Genomic DNA, 15,534 nt, shown 5'->3' with positions numbered 1-15,534 from the left:
TAGTGAAAAGATAATCAAGTTTTTGGTATATTAGGATACACTGTAACAAGTAATGTACCACTTAATAGTTAACATTTTAACTTAACTTGAGCATATTGACTGGTGACATGCAAATATGAATAACGTGAGTGACCCTTAATTTTACAGAATGGCAAAGAGACATGAAAATGAGGCGAATACCTTACACTGATGGATTGAATTTAATCGAAATGTTGTCAGATTCAGCAACAATCACAGAATGGAATCTTCAAGTAAGATAAGAACATTCCCTTTCGAATATATGTCAAACCTCTATTTCTGTTCGTTACAACCGAAAAAAAATATTTTTTTTAAACTTTTTATATTTAACACCCATTTAAGATTTTCTAACTTCTAATAATAGTGAAATATATATGTTTATAGTAGTACGTCTAAAAAAACCATGTTGTGTTTATAATATTAGTGAATCTTATAACTGTTTTAACGAAGTCATATTATGCATGCCTTTTCATTAGAGTATTGCTCTCTTGTTACATCATCACTTAACGTACAGGGTCTTCCTAATGATGAACTGTCCATACAAAATGGAATAATCGTCACAAAATCTCCAAGATTTCCACTTTTAGTTGATCCACAAGGTCAAGGTAAACAATGGATCAACAACAAGGAATCACAGAATGATCTACAGGTTCCTATTCTTATAAACTCTTGCTTTTACACCTAACATTATTAAAACACTTTTTTATCAAATAATTTTTCGCACCGACATTTCAACGCCCTGTTCAGGTTGCCATTTTTGATGAATTCACCTGAATAGGATATGAAAAAGTCAATACCAAATTAAAAAAAAACACAAAAAAATTGGAAAAGAGATATATTTGCACCTAAACTAAAATTTTGGTATAAATATTTTCAAATACTAAATTGTGTGTGATAGTATTTTTTATTTAATCCAAACCTGTAACCAACATCTTCAAACACATAACCGCTACAGTCTCTAAATTTTGCTACTTTTGTCATATTTATCATTCTTTTTAATAAACTTTTTTTGAAACATTATTTTTTACCACTTTTAAGACAACATTCTTGAACCATAAATACTTCCGGACACATTTGGAAGATTGTTTATCTCTTGGACGACCTCTCCTTATAGAGGATGTTGGAGAAGAGCTTGATCCTGCTCTTGATAATGTGCTCGATAAAAACTTTATTAAGTTAGGAACAACTTATAAGGTTGGAGCAATATTCTATGCTGAATGATCCATGAATGTATAACTTAATATCCTCGCGTGGTCGGGGAACGACAGTCGTTATAACACAGGTGTTCTGTTTCATACACCTCGTGCCAGTTTACGAGTTACCATGTATGTTACTTTGTGGGTGATTGTTTCTTTGGATTTTTTGTTTTTGTCTATGACTGACTATTAAGACAACCCATTAGTGACCACTGCCGTAAAGTGTCTTGCCCAAGGACACAAAGCCTTGAACCCATTACCTCTGGGTTAGAGGGAATCGGGCTAACCAACTGTGCCATGGCATCAGGCAATATTTAAAATAAAGCAGTATTTCCTTATTTTTGTATATAGATAGTTAAATATAAGACTTGATAAAATTGAAACCTAAATTTGCAGGTGAAAGTTGGTGACAAAGAAGTTGATATTATGGATGGTTTTCAACTTTACATAACAACCAAGCTACCAAATCCAGCTTATACTCCTGAAATAAGTGCACGAACCTCAATTATAGATTTCACGGTTACTGTTAAAGGTTTGGAAGACCAATTACTTGGAAGAGCGATTCTAACAGAAAAACAGGTTCATAATTTAGGTTAAAAATTGAATGTATGAATGAATGAATGTAACTTACTTTATCCTGGCGTGGCCGGAAAACGACAGTCGTTATTACACGGGTTTAACACCTCGTGCCAGCTTACGAGTTACCATGTATGTAACTTTGTAGGTGATTATTTTTTTGGATTTTTTCATTTTTTGATGTTTGGCTGATAATTTAGACAACCCATTAGTGACCACTGGGTTGGAGCAATTGCCATTAAGTGTCTTGCCCAAAGACACATACCCCCACAATGGTAGTGTCAAGCCTTGAAACCATTACCTCTGGGTTACAGGCAGGACGCTAACCACTATACCTTGGCGCCGGACGATTATTTACAATTTAGTTGAATTGCTGTTGTATCATAATGTTTACAACCTAGTTACATAAGCAGTGTATAGACTTGTGAAGCTCAATGCTGCTAACATTATTGGCATGAGTGTAACTTGCTTTATCCTCGCATGGCTGGAAAACAACAGTCTTATAAAACACAAACAACAGTCTTACCTGGGTGTTCTGTTTCATACACCTAATGCCAGCTCATGAGTTACCATGTATAATACTTTGTGGTTGAATATATATATATATTTTTTATGTATGACTGATAATTTGGAAAACCCATTAGTGACTCCTGGTTTGGAGCAATTGTCATTAAGTGTCTTGCCCAAGGACACATATGCCAACAATGATAGCAGCGACAAGCATTGAACCCATTACCTCTGCGTTAGGGGCGCGCTAACTACTTGTGTCATTAGTCAACATTTTATGCTAATTTCTTTGACCCAGTGCTGACTTATGTGTTCCTCATTTATATAAAAAATTCTAAGTTGCATGTTTTGTTATTTGGGAGGTGGTGTGCCACTAATAAATTGCCCTATCATACAGGAATAATAAATAATATTGATGCAATTTGTGTTTTCTAAAAAAGAAATTATTTTTAGGAACTTGAAAAAGAAAGAAATGAATTATTAAGTGGTGTCACATCAAACAAGAGAAAAATGAAGGAACTTGAAGATAATTTGCTTTTCCGACTTACTTCAACTAAAGGATCTTTGGTGGAAGATGAAAGTTTGTTGGGAGTATTACGAATTACCAAACAAACTGCTGAAGAAGTAAGATTTTCAATATTCTACATTATTTAATGTTAATTTCTTACTTAAGGCAAGGTATATATCTGGTAAACTTTTTGTAGCATGTTTATGTTTTTTAAATCAATGATTTGGCAACTTCTGATGCTTTTATCATAATACAAAAAATGTTTCTACAAGAGCTGTTATAAAAATAATAATAACTATATTTGTTTCTTTTGGTAGCAAAGATTTAGAAAGATTTTAATCGAAAAGATAAGATATAGTGACAAAACAACAGTTTTTACAACACAAAATAATAAGTTTTTTTAAATTTTTAATTGTTTAGGTGACAAAAAAATTACAAACTGCAGCCGAAACTGAAGTTCAGATAAATATTGCTCGTGAAGAATACAGACCTGTTGCTACCAGAGGCAGTATACTCTATTTCTTGATAGTTGAGATGTCTATGGTGAATGTGATGTATCAAACATCTTTGAAACAATTTCTTGGTTTATTTGATCTTTCTCTATCAAGGTATGTCTTTTATATTATTAAATTTATTAGGACTTTCAGTACAAGGCAAGACACTAAATGGCAATTGCTCAACCAGTGGTCACTAATGGGTTGTCCAAATCAAAAGCCATACATCAAAACAAAAATTTAAAAAAATAATTGCTTACAAAGTTGCATATACATGATAACTTGTAAATGGGCACAAGGTGCATGGAACAGAACACTCGTGTTATGACTGTCGTTGCCCTGCCATGCGAGGGTAAATTACATTAATTCATTTAATTGATTTGTGCCTAAACTAATGTTTGTTTTACTTTATAAAGTTTGCATCATAAGCAGTGGTACAATTTGTGTTAGAGATTATAATCATCAATGAACCCTCTGAACTCCATATTTAAAACTGTAAACACCAATAATAAATACCAATATAAATAATTTAACTAATTAAAGAAGTTTTCACATGCACTTATAACTAGTATTTACTTCATTAATGTTAACTAGTTATGCTTTATGTTTGTAAATTTTCAATAGTGCAAAGAAGAGTCCGATTACAAGCAAACGAATCCAAAACATTATATCAGTAATGACGCACGAGGTTTATATTTATGCGGCTCGTGGATTTTATGAAACTCACAAAATACTTTTTACACTTTTGATGGCGCTTAAGATTCAACTTGCATCTGGAGATATCAACCACAAAGAACTACTGACTTTTATTAAAGGTATGGATTTTATATTAATATATATGACGTCTTTGATTCTCAGGTCTGTTAGAGGATAAAATATTTTTAAAAGTCTGACTTGATTACTTATGATAGACAGGAAAAAAATGACAAAAATATAATGGGTAATGGGTGATGATGCTTGATGAACAGGGACAGTAATGACTGAAACAGTGATAACTGATAACGTTTAATTCTACCAAATATTTTGTGAAATATTAATCACACTAAGATAAGAAATCTTGATCTCAATTTAATTGTACAAGCCTGTTTAATTTTTTATTATATTTCTAACTAATAGGGTTTAAAAAATAAAAGTGTAATTGAATTTTTGTTAATAAGATAACATTGCACAATATAACCATAAATAAACACATGACCCATTAAATTGTTACTTCTTTATACAGGTGGAGCATCATTGGATTTGAAAGCTTGTCCAACAAAACCATGCAAATGGATTCTTGATATGACTTGGTTGAATCTTGTAGAATTATCAAAACTTCAACATTTTAATGATATCTTAAGACAGGTAACGGCACACACTATTTTGAACGATATATATTAAATGTTGTTTTATTGTGACTTTTATTGCATGTACAGTCTACTGTTAGTCACAAAAATGTTTCTTCTTACCATTGTACAATTACTTTGTTCTATGCAGTCTGATATACTTCCACAATAATGTTGAATAAATATATTGTAATACTCCATAGTTTAAGACTCACTTCACGCCCTGTGGGTTTAAGGTTATAATGGGTTTAAGGCTCTTTGCTACTACTATTGTGGGCATATGTGTCCATGGGCAAGACACTTAACATCATACATGATAACTCATAAGCTGGTACAAAGGTGATGAAACAGAACTTCCCTGTTATAACGACTGTTGTTTTCCGGCCCCACACGGATAAACAAGTCACACCCATTCATTCACTTACACACTTAATTTTAAAAAGATTCAAAACAATGAGAAACAATGGAAGCAATGGTTTGATAAAGAAGCACCAGAAGATGCAGTGATCCCTGATGGATATGAAGTTTCATTAAAAGTTTTTCATCGACTTTTACTCATAAGATGTTGGTGTCCTGATCGTACAATGTTACAGGTGATTTATTCAAGTTTATTTTATTATATTATTTGCTTTGTGTTGTTGGTTTGTCTGAATAATTCTGTATAAACACTCGGTTTAATTCTTGGAATATAAATACTGATTGGGGTATGTATCCTTGGGCAAGACACTTAATAGACATTGCTCCAACCCAGTGGTCAGTAATGAGATGTCTTTTACTCTACAAACAAATGTATAAGTTGCGTGTAATAATATATCATATATTTGTATAACAAGAAACTTTTGTTAATTGTGGTTGATTAAAATGAACAGAGTCGACGTTACATCATCGAAACACTTGGTGAGGAGTTTGCTGAAGGATTTATTCTTGATCTTGAAAAGATGTGGGCTGAAAGTAACCCACGTACTCCACTAATATGTTTCCTGTCTATGGGATCGGATCCAACCGTCCAAATTGAAGGTTTGGCAAAAAAAATGAAGTTGGAATGTCGTGACGTGAGCATGGGGCAAGGTCAGGAAGTTCATGCGAGAAGATTGATACAACATTCCATGATTAATGTAAGTTTAGCTTACCAATTTCACATGATATTATATAATAATAATAACTTGATTTGTATCGTCTATTACGGTAGTAAAAATTTAGAAATATTTTAAACGATAAGACAGGACATAGCGACAAAACAACAGTTGTTAAAACACGCTTACAAACATATTTGCATACAATTAAAAGAAAATAAACAAAATAAATATTATTGACTTACATTTGAAACAGTATAGAAACTTAATGTACAATAATGTACATGTCTAAAACAGCCATTCATATATTTTGCTTGCTGGTATTTCAAGCAAATTTTCTTTCATCAAATGCATCTAATTAGGTGTAAACTTTTGGGGTCTACAAATTTGTTTTCAGTTATAATAATAACAAAATAATTTTCAGTTATAATAATAAAAGTACAAACAATAATAGACAAAGTAAAAACGGAAGGTGAATGAATTTGTTGTGTATTGTCAAAAACAGAAATTTAACTTCTTTATCAAGCAACAGACAACACACATTAAGCTTTTGATTTATAAATTATAATAAATTACAAGATGAATATTTGTTTCATTTATTTGAAGGGTGGGTGGGCTCTTCTACAAAACTGTCATCTTGCTCTTGACTTCCTGGATGAATTGCTCACAACCATCCTCACAGCTGTTGATGTCCATCCATCATTTCGATTATGGATCACCACTGAAGTACATGCAAAATTTCCAATCACTTTGCTTCAGACTTCAATTAAATTCACAAACGAACCACCACAGGGGTTGAAGGCAGGATTGAAACGTTCATACACAGGTACATAGCGGCTCACTGCAACAATCATATATCTTCTACGCCTATCTCTAATACTCTGACATTTTTACAAAAAAAAATCAATATTGCACAAACTTGTTATATTTAAAACTCTTTAAAGTCGTCTCTTTATATAGACTCTATTATAGAGTTGATAGACAATGTCTTAAACTCCACATTATTTAATTAAAATAGAACGTTGCATAAATTACATGTCAGCTAAGAAACGATGCCCTTTATCAAATAATCAATGTAAACATTTTATGATTGCATAACCACTCCCATGTTATCATTGTTTTTTGTCTATCATTTCCTATAACTGCCAACATTATTAAATGTTATGGGCCTTAGGAATAACACAAGACCAGTTGGAAATATCGAACATGCCACAATGGAGGCCCATGTTATACGGTGTTGCTTTCCTACACACTACAGTACAAGAACGTCGTAAGTTTGGCGCCATTGGTTGGAATATTCCTTATGAGTTCAACCAAGCTGATTTCAATGCCACCGTTCAATTTGTTCAAAACCATCTTGATGATGTTGATATTAAGAAGGGTGTATCGTGGAACACAGTGCGTTATATGATAGGTATGTGAACCATGTAGTTGTATGTTTAATGTGAATGAAGGTTTTTCATATGGTGTGAATGAATGAATTTAACTCGCTTCATCCTTACGTGGCCCGGAAATTACAGTCGTTATAACACAGCTGTTCATACACCTCCCGCTGGCTTACGAGTTACCAGTTACAATGTATGTTACTTTGGGGGGGATTTTTATTTTTTTATGTATGGTTGAAACTTAGACAATCCATTAGTGACCACTGGGTTTAAACAATTACCATAAGATGTCTTGCTCGAGGACACATACACCCACAGTGGTAGCAGCGATGAGTATTAAACCCATTACCTCTGGGTTGGAGATATGTGCACTAACAACTTTGCTACAGAGCCACATATTTTGTATTATAATGTTAACAAACATTCTTGTACCAAATACTTTTGTCATTACAAAATTGTACAAGTTGCTGACAGATGTTTTAATGCAGGGGAAATACAATATGGTGGTCGAGTTACTGATGATTATGATAAAACTTTATTGAACACATTCGCTCGCGTGTGGTTCAGTGAAGCAATGTTTCAAGTGAACTTCAGATTCTACAAAGGTTACAGCATACCTCATTGTAAAACTATTACGCAATACTTGGAACATATTCAGGTAAACACTTTTATTTGAGCATTCAAGGTCAAATACAATGTAAATATATGTTTTTAATGTATAGTGTATCATAAATTCAAAGTGAACATTTTAGTTCTGCAATTTCATAGTCGATAAAGAAAAAAGGGTATGGGTTAGTGGTAAAGCAATGTTTACCAAACTACATACTAGATTTTTCTAAATTAAAAAAAAAAAAAAAGCCCACTATATATTGGATACATTTATAGGTACCCCAAAACAGTTGCATTACTTTTTTAAAAGCAACTTTTTTTTACAATTATTATTCTTTTTTTATTTTCTTAGTATGCCATAAGAACTAAAAACTTCGAGAACTACTGGGTTTGAGAACGTTTATTTTAAGAAGAAAATGTTGGCTTTGGATGATTAAATTGATTAGAACTTTTAGTAGGGTAGGGTAAGATGGGACACCTTTTTTATTCCATGTTGTCGTTCCATTTGGTAGTAATCAAAGAATATTAAAAAATTTATAAAACTATATTCTCACGACTCCTTTAGACTGTTGTTAATAGTTTAAAACACAATCATGATATTTGGATAATATGTGCTTAGGGTTTTCCAACTTTCCCCACACAGTACTATATATTTTTCATTGTGTTTCTGCATTTCAACTTATCTACATGTGTAGGCACTTCCCATAACTGACACACCGGAAGTATTTGGTTTGCATCCAAATGCTGATATAACATACCAGACAAACTCTGCAAAAGAAGTTCTTGATACAATACTTAATATTCAACCCAAGGATAGCAGTTCAGGTACAGGAGAGACAAGGGAAGATATAGCGTATAATATGGCTGAAGATATGTTGGAAAAGTTACCAAAGAACTACGTTCCATATGAGGTAAGATAAATTTATTTGTTAATTTTTATTGAGGAGTTGTTTCTTGGGTTTCAATGTTAACTTCTACATTAAAAACGTGTATTTAATTGTTGTAATTCGAATTTTCGCTAAAAATTTTCACCAATTCTAAGTAATCAGTTTATATTATGTCTTAAAAAATTAACAAACTCCAATTTTGAATATAACCCTTAAATTGATGTCTAAATATATTACAATATAATATGTTAATTGTCCTGTAACTTATAAACTACGTGCGGATTCATTGTAGGTAAAGGAAAGACTGAAAATATTAGGAGCTTTGCAGCCGATGAATATTTTCTTACGACAAGAAATTGATAGAATGCAAAGGGTAAGTTATGTTATATTTATGTACAATTCAGTATGTAGTGTTGATATAAATTCTCTCCAAGTTTAATAACAATAATGAAGACTTTATCTCTGTGATTACGGTAGCGAAAATTTAGAAATATTTTAAATAAAAAAAGAATATAGCGACAAAACAACAGTTTTTTTAAAACATGCTTACAGTTAAAAACATATTTACATTTAATTGGAAGAAAATAAGCGTGGTTGCTACACCTTCAAGCGTGGTCAGGTTTTAACATAAGAGACTCGTATTTGACACCATACGTGGTAGTTTGCAAAGATTTTTTCATGTTGAAATTAGAATAACCCATTAGTGACCACTGGGTTGGAGTAATTGCTGTTAAGTGTCTTGCTCAATAACACACATTGATATTAATCAGTTTAAACCAATAACCGCTGGTTAAAAGCAAACGCTTAATCCAATTCGGTTTCAGTTAAAACATTGTTTTGTTGCAGGTTATAAATATAGTTCGATCAACATTATTGGATTTGAAATTAGCAATAGAAGGAACAATTATAATGAGTGAGAACTTAAGAGATGCGCTTGACTGCATGTATGATGCACGAATACCTGCATTGTGGTTGAAAGTAAGCTGTTTTAGGATGAAATATTTATGTAGTATTTTCCATTTTTATTATTACTGTTTTTTTATTTGGCATTTTAAAGTTATTTCCCAGCTTTTCATTTAATTGATAAAGTAAATTTCAGAGATCAAATATTTTTATGTTATGTATGTTCTATTTTAAATATTGTTATTATTTCCCCCAGGTATCCTGGCCATCCAGCACTTTAGGATTCTGGTTTACTGAGTTATTGGATCGCAACACACAGTTTCACAAATGGTGTTTTGAAGGCCAACCGAAGTCATTTTGGATGACTGGCTTCTTTAACCCACAAGGATTTTTAACAGCAATGAAACAGGTTACCTTTAAATTTATGTGCATACAGATTATTGTTTTGATAGGCACCCTAGAATATAAGGAATTTATTTAAAAGTTATTATTTGGTGTGTTTGTGAGACTTTCATCATAAGTTAATATATCACAATAAACTTAAACAATACAAATTGTAACAGAATGTTAAGATGATTTTTGATTTAATAAACTTACGCTTGTTTAAAACACAACTTTGTGCAATAGGAAGTAACACGAGCACATAAAGGATGGGCATTAGATAGTGTTATTCTTCACAACGAAGTCACCAAATTTTCTACAAGCGATGATGTGATATATGCACCAGAAGAAGGGGTTTATGTTTATGGTTTATACTTAGAAGGTGCAGGTTGGGATAAGAGAGGACAGAAACTTGTAGAATCAAAATCAAAAGTTTTGTTTGAGCTGATGCCCATTATCCACATTGATGCTGTACAAGCAGGTGAGTGTTTCACTTTATTTTGATTCGGTGCTTTAAAATATGTAACTGACCAGTTATAATGTTATATGATCCAAAAAAAAATAATCACCCACAAAGTAACATACATGGTAACTCGTCAGCTGTCACGAGGGGTCACAACGACTGTCATTTTCCGGCCACGTGAGGATACAATAAGTTACATTCATTCAATCATGATTAGGACTTATGTTTCCTTGGTAACAATCCAAAGACACGGGTGCCTTATTGCACAGCATTTGTGGTCTTTTGTCTATCAATTTTTAACATATTACTAAACACTGGTTTCTACTCTAGCAATGACTGTTAAGTGTCTTAGGCACACACACAATAATGGCAACATCCAGCCTTAAATCTGTGTAGTGTTGGGGCGAGTGTCTTACCACTCGTATGGTCTTTCTTGGTACATAAATGCCTCGTTTGTCTGCTAGGTGTAGCGACCACGCTTATTTTCTTCCAATTAAATGTAAATATGTTTTTACCTGTAAGCGTGTTTTAACAACTGGTGTTTTATGGGTATATATTGTCTTTTCGTTTAAACTATTTCTAAATCTTCACTACTATAATCAAGAGACAAATAAAGTTATTATTATTAATATTATACTAAAGTAATATTATTACTTAGGTGGAAAACAAGAGAGCAAAATGTATGGTTGTCCAATTTACAAAAAACCATCAAGAACAGATCGCAACTTCATTGCTCAAGTCAACTTAAAAACTGTGGTTAACCCAGATAACTGGGTGTTACGTGGGGTAGCTTTGCTTTGTGATGTTAAGTAATTAACAAATGCAGCTTTATGTATGATAGAGTGGGGAAGATGGAACAATTTTAGCACATAATATCCAAGTATTCTGATCATGTATTAAACAATTAACAATGGCCTTTCTCTCTTTTGTAAAGTGTTTATCAAGTAGTACCTAATTTGCACTAGTTAAAATTGTAAACCTATAAACAGATGTATATTTTATTCTTGTAGATAATAAATATAGCAAAAACATTGATGTGTGATCACTTATATTGGATTGGTATGTGGTTAGCATTACATTAAATCTTTGTTGCAATTTAACGCTCAAAAGATGAGGTTGAATAATGAACGTTTACGGTCGAGTGCTGTTTTGGAACCTTCGTAGTATTAGAATGGTGTGGCATTCTACCAGGGATCGTAGATGCTGCAGATTTCCCTTATGACGCGCGATCTGATGCGGCAAGTCGGCGACCGTTCTTTGTCGCCTTCTTGCGGCGTCGCGCGGGCTTATTCGGCGGTGATTTTTTTTCTAATTTGTTTAGCCGGGCTAAACCAAGCTCAAAATTTTTAAACTCTAAAACATGCTGTTCGTTATTGGAAGACCTTAGTCCGTTAATAAAGGCATCGCGTGTTAAAGATATTTTAAAATATATTCGCCAAGTTTTTGGTAGCGGCTTACAAGTAGATAACTAGCTAGACGTTGTTCTTCTGATAGAGGTATAGTCTAAGGTCGAACCTTCAACACATTTTATCCAAATATCATGATCGTGTTTTAAACAATTGACAACGGTCTATGGGAGTCGTGGAGTTACAGTTATTTAATTCTTTGAATGTTCTTAGGTTACTACTAAATTGGACGGAAAATTAGAACGAAAAGGCGTCCCATTTTTCCCCACTCTACTATATAACTTTTGAAACCCGATTCTGAATTTGAAATTAAGTTGAAAAGAAATGATAAAATTGTAAGGTCTTTTTACTGTCTTATTTTGTTTTACTCAAGTGATTAGTGGCGAAAATTTTTCAGAAAAATATTTTGTTATAAGCACCCCTAAATGTTTTCCAAAGAGAAAATGCCATCTGGCGGATATGTATTTGTTCTACAGTTTAAAGGTTTTTTTAACTAATAGTAAATCGAATAATAGTTTTTTTTGTATTTGTTGGTTTGTTTTGCGTTTTTTAATGTTTCTTTTATATTGAAACTACGAGATGGATAAGGGGTTGATAATCTCGATGACATTTTTTACGTTTTTTCTCTTATATATTACGATTTGGCCCCCAATGAAATGAAGTGTGAATTGCATGTTTTAACTCAAAATCTGTTAAGAAAAAATAAATATAATTCTGTAACTAAACTCTCGTAAACTAAGATCAATTTGAGGCTACATTAATTAGTACATTTGGGAATACATGTAAATGTCATAACCTCTAAACATTAAAACATATGTGGCTTAAGTGGCTAACCTGAGATATATTGTACCAAAATTGTTTCAATACTGCATGATAGGCTATAGTTTGTTGAACTGTTATGGTTATTTTCTGTGTAATGAGTTCGCACGCATAGTGTTTTTAATTCGACGCATAGTGTTTTTAATCAAAAAACTTTTGTTATTCACCACCGCTTGAGACCTGTTATTCTATAAGAAACCCCATATGGTCCTATCTTGAACGGTTATATAGATTATTGTCCATTATGTATATAATGCAAAAGTAATTTAATCAAATGAAACCACACACTAAACTCACATCAGGGTTAGTCAAATTGTAATTTCCCACCGAGAATTATGCATTTCTATTACTATTACAGAGTCCGAGAGACGTACAATGTTTCAACAGTTTACCTGTGGTTACTAGTAATTAGTTATTCTATATTTTTCTGAATTAATTCAGGCATTGAATTCATTTTGATCACATTCCTAGACTTAATTAACCATTATTTGAAATAACCCATATTGAGCTTTAAGCATAAATGAGTTCAGTGTATTTGTGACCACCGCATACATTTTCAGGCAAGGATAAAACCAATTTTCTCTATAATAATTTTATTTTAGTCTTATTTATATGGTGCCTACACACACTAGGGATATACATGTTTTGGTTTCCATGCTATAAATAGGTCATACACTTACTTTCGTTTAACAGAGTGTTGTGTCACTATATATATAATATATGACATTTTATTGTTTTACCTTAAAGGTACTTCCTCCTTGTAACAATTTATTACACACACACACGCACACACAGGAAATATTTCTTGTACACCAAATAACATACGCCACTTGTATTTTTGGACTGCTCGATTTTAATCAATTTTGTCATGAATTAATGTTATATGTATGTAGATGTAGTGTATTTCTATTAATTAATATTTATAAATATATATATATATATATAGTGCATTTCTATGCCCTTTTAATATCCAGCATCTAAAATTATTGTATTATTTGTCTAATAGTAATAGCTTTTATGTTCCAATTTGGTTTATTCTAAGATTTTAATATTTTAAGTGGATAATATTCAATAACAGGAAATGACTGCAGTAGCTCATTTTTGTTGTTGTCCTAATTCTCACCCATTTAAAGACCGACAAGTTCCACTTAAAGAACCAACTAAGATCGGACGTTCAGTTGCAAGGTCGAGACCAGCAACTAATAATGCCGTGTTTGATTGCAAGGTCTTGTCAAGAAACCATGCATTGCTGTGGTATGAAAATGGAAAAGTAAGATGTTTTATTTAGAAAAAATAAAACTGTTTTTATTAATATATACATTGGCGTAGAGTTTTGCAATTGCGCGGGAGTGCGGCAAACACGCAAAGACAATTTAATTTGGATGTATCTTAACGCAATAGTTAGACCTTCTACGCGACAAGAACACTTATCGCAATGTAACAGCGTTTAACTTGCAAGTGTAATATCGCTCAATATTTTAGAAGCGGACTATTAGTTACTTCGTCGCCTGCAGTTCTGACGTAACAAACAGCTTTATTTTATCATAAATCCGGCATTTATAGGGGCAAGAAACATTCGCAATTGTGACGTAACACAACTAGCTATTTCGTAATACACTTACGGTAATTGTTTGCCCAATAATAGGAATTGTGACGAATGCGTATTACGTGAGCAATTTAAACCAGTAGTATTTTTGTGTATGTTCGGGGATTACTTACAAAACACAGGCATTCTAAAACCGTTACTAAATTCCTGGTAATTTCAAATAAGGAAGTTAGTTGTCGGTAGAAATGAAAGTGTTGGTTGCCTCAGTTGCCATAAACTGCGGTCGGTGATCGCCGATTAGTTTTACAGTTTTTTAAACTAGCTTTTGTTAATAATTTGAATGCTGACCAAACACAGTTTGGGAAGTATGGTACATGAAACTGGGCCGTATTTATATCAGGAGAGCTGTTTTTATAAACAAAAATTCATTTTTAATGCCCGAATATTTGGTATCGACAATTTGTGTGTGATGCAAGCTAAAATCGTCGCGTTAATCTGACTTTGATGGGGGAAAAGACGAAACTAGATTGACACTTGTTTATTTAATTTTGTGCGCTGCGATCACCACAAGGAATTGTTGGCTTATACAAAAAAAACACTGTCACTGGGACAGCAGAAGAAAGTTCGTTAAAATATAGGTAAAAATCTAATACACTACTGTGCAAATTTAGTATTTTTAACACGATTTTAGCAATTTGTAAAACAAAAATTGTCATAAGCAGTACGCATCTACCAGGGCTGTTTCGTCGGCATGCCGACCCACTGTAAGATTTGTGACTAATTAGATTGAACGTCGGTTTACGCGAAGCGCGATTTTTTTTTACACGAACGAGGTAAAACACGTTAACGGGCGGTTTACGAGCAGCGCACACATCGCGTACGAAAGGGGTTTTTCGTCCTCGTTTCGCGCTCGAGACGCATATGCCACACTGAAAAATAACACACTGTCATTTAGTCAACAAACTTGTATTAATCGTCCAACGAAAATTAAACCTAACGCAAACCGTAACACAACGATGAACCTTTGTTCAAAAGGTATTAACTGAATGAAAAAAAACACAAAATAAATAAAGTTGTCCTCATAACACACTCTGGTTACATTTGTGCCTATCTACGTGGAGCATCTACAAGAAGTCAAGAAATTTCTCAACCACTTCTTTGTAGTATACCTTCACTTCTCTGTGCAAAGCCATCATTGCAATCCCAGTCAATCTCTGAGCACCACAACTATTTCGCAAATATGTTTTAACTCTTTTTAAATCAGAAAAGCTTCTCTCCACTGACGCAGTCGTGCAAGGTATAGTTAGAAAAATCTTTAAAAATGTACGAACGTTTGGGTACATTTCTTGTTTGGCATGAGGGAGAGCTTCGTCAATAGACGCCGGCAGTTCAAGAAAGTTAATATATTTCCATTTGATGGCCCACATGAAATCTCTTG

General features: G+C 32.9%; 1 protein-coding gene and 1 non-coding gene across 5 annotated transcripts in view; both read left to right on the top strand.

Annotated features, from left to right (window-relative positions):
• Positions 1–11,356, top strand: part of LOC100184836 (dynein heavy chain 5, axonemal) — a 56,747-nt gene extending 45,391 nt beyond the window's left edge. For 3 of the 4 annotated variants that reach the window (XM_018815506.2, XM_018815508.2, XM_018815507.2), the window contains exons 68-86: positions 148–251; positions 533–667; positions 1,057–1,212; positions 1,611–1,793; positions 2,751–2,921; positions 3,226–3,413; positions 3,924–4,114; positions 4,522–4,643; positions 5,068–5,217; positions 5,494–5,739; positions 6,304–6,523; positions 6,872–7,111; positions 7,571–7,740; positions 8,387–8,602; positions 8,871–8,951; positions 9,425–9,556; positions 9,738–9,890; positions 10,109–10,343; positions 10,984–11,138. In XM_018815506.2, coding sequence (XP_018671051.1) covers positions 148–251; positions 533–667; positions 1,057–1,212; positions 1,611–1,793; positions 2,751–2,921; positions 3,226–3,413; positions 3,924–4,114; positions 4,522–4,643; positions 5,068–5,217; positions 5,494–5,739; positions 6,304–6,523; positions 6,872–7,111; positions 7,571–7,740; positions 8,387–8,602; positions 8,871–8,951; positions 9,425–9,556; positions 9,738–9,890; positions 10,109–10,343; positions 10,984–11,138 — 3,248 coding nt within the window. Of the gene's footprint in view, positions 1–147; positions 252–532; positions 668–1,056; positions 1,213–1,610; positions 1,794–2,750; positions 2,922–3,225; positions 3,414–3,923; positions 4,115–4,521; positions 4,644–5,067; positions 5,218–5,493; positions 5,740–6,303; positions 6,524–6,871; positions 7,112–7,570; positions 7,741–8,386; positions 8,603–8,870; positions 8,952–9,424; positions 9,557–9,737; positions 9,891–10,108; positions 10,344–10,983 lie in introns of all 4 variants that reach the window. The other variant, XM_018815505.2, reaches the window with a different exon arrangement.
• A 335-nt stretch (positions 11,357–11,691) lies between these two features.
• Positions 11,692–11,730, top strand: mir4129 (microRNA 4129). The gene has a single exon (NR_048935.1). It is a non-coding gene; the product is annotated as a microRNA 4129 (primary transcript).
• Positions 11,731–15,534: the final 3,804 nt, after the last annotated feature.

Source organism: Ciona intestinalis, unplaced genomic scaffold, assembly GCF_000224145.3.
Source record: "Ciona intestinalis unplaced genomic scaffold, KH HT000078.1, whole genome shotgun sequence".
Classification (NCBI taxonomy): domain Eukaryota; kingdom Metazoa; phylum Chordata; class Ascidiacea; order Phlebobranchia; family Cionidae; genus Ciona; species Ciona intestinalis.
The sequence above is the reverse complement of the archived record's forward strand: the minus strand, read 5'-3'. Positions and strand labels throughout refer to the sequence as shown.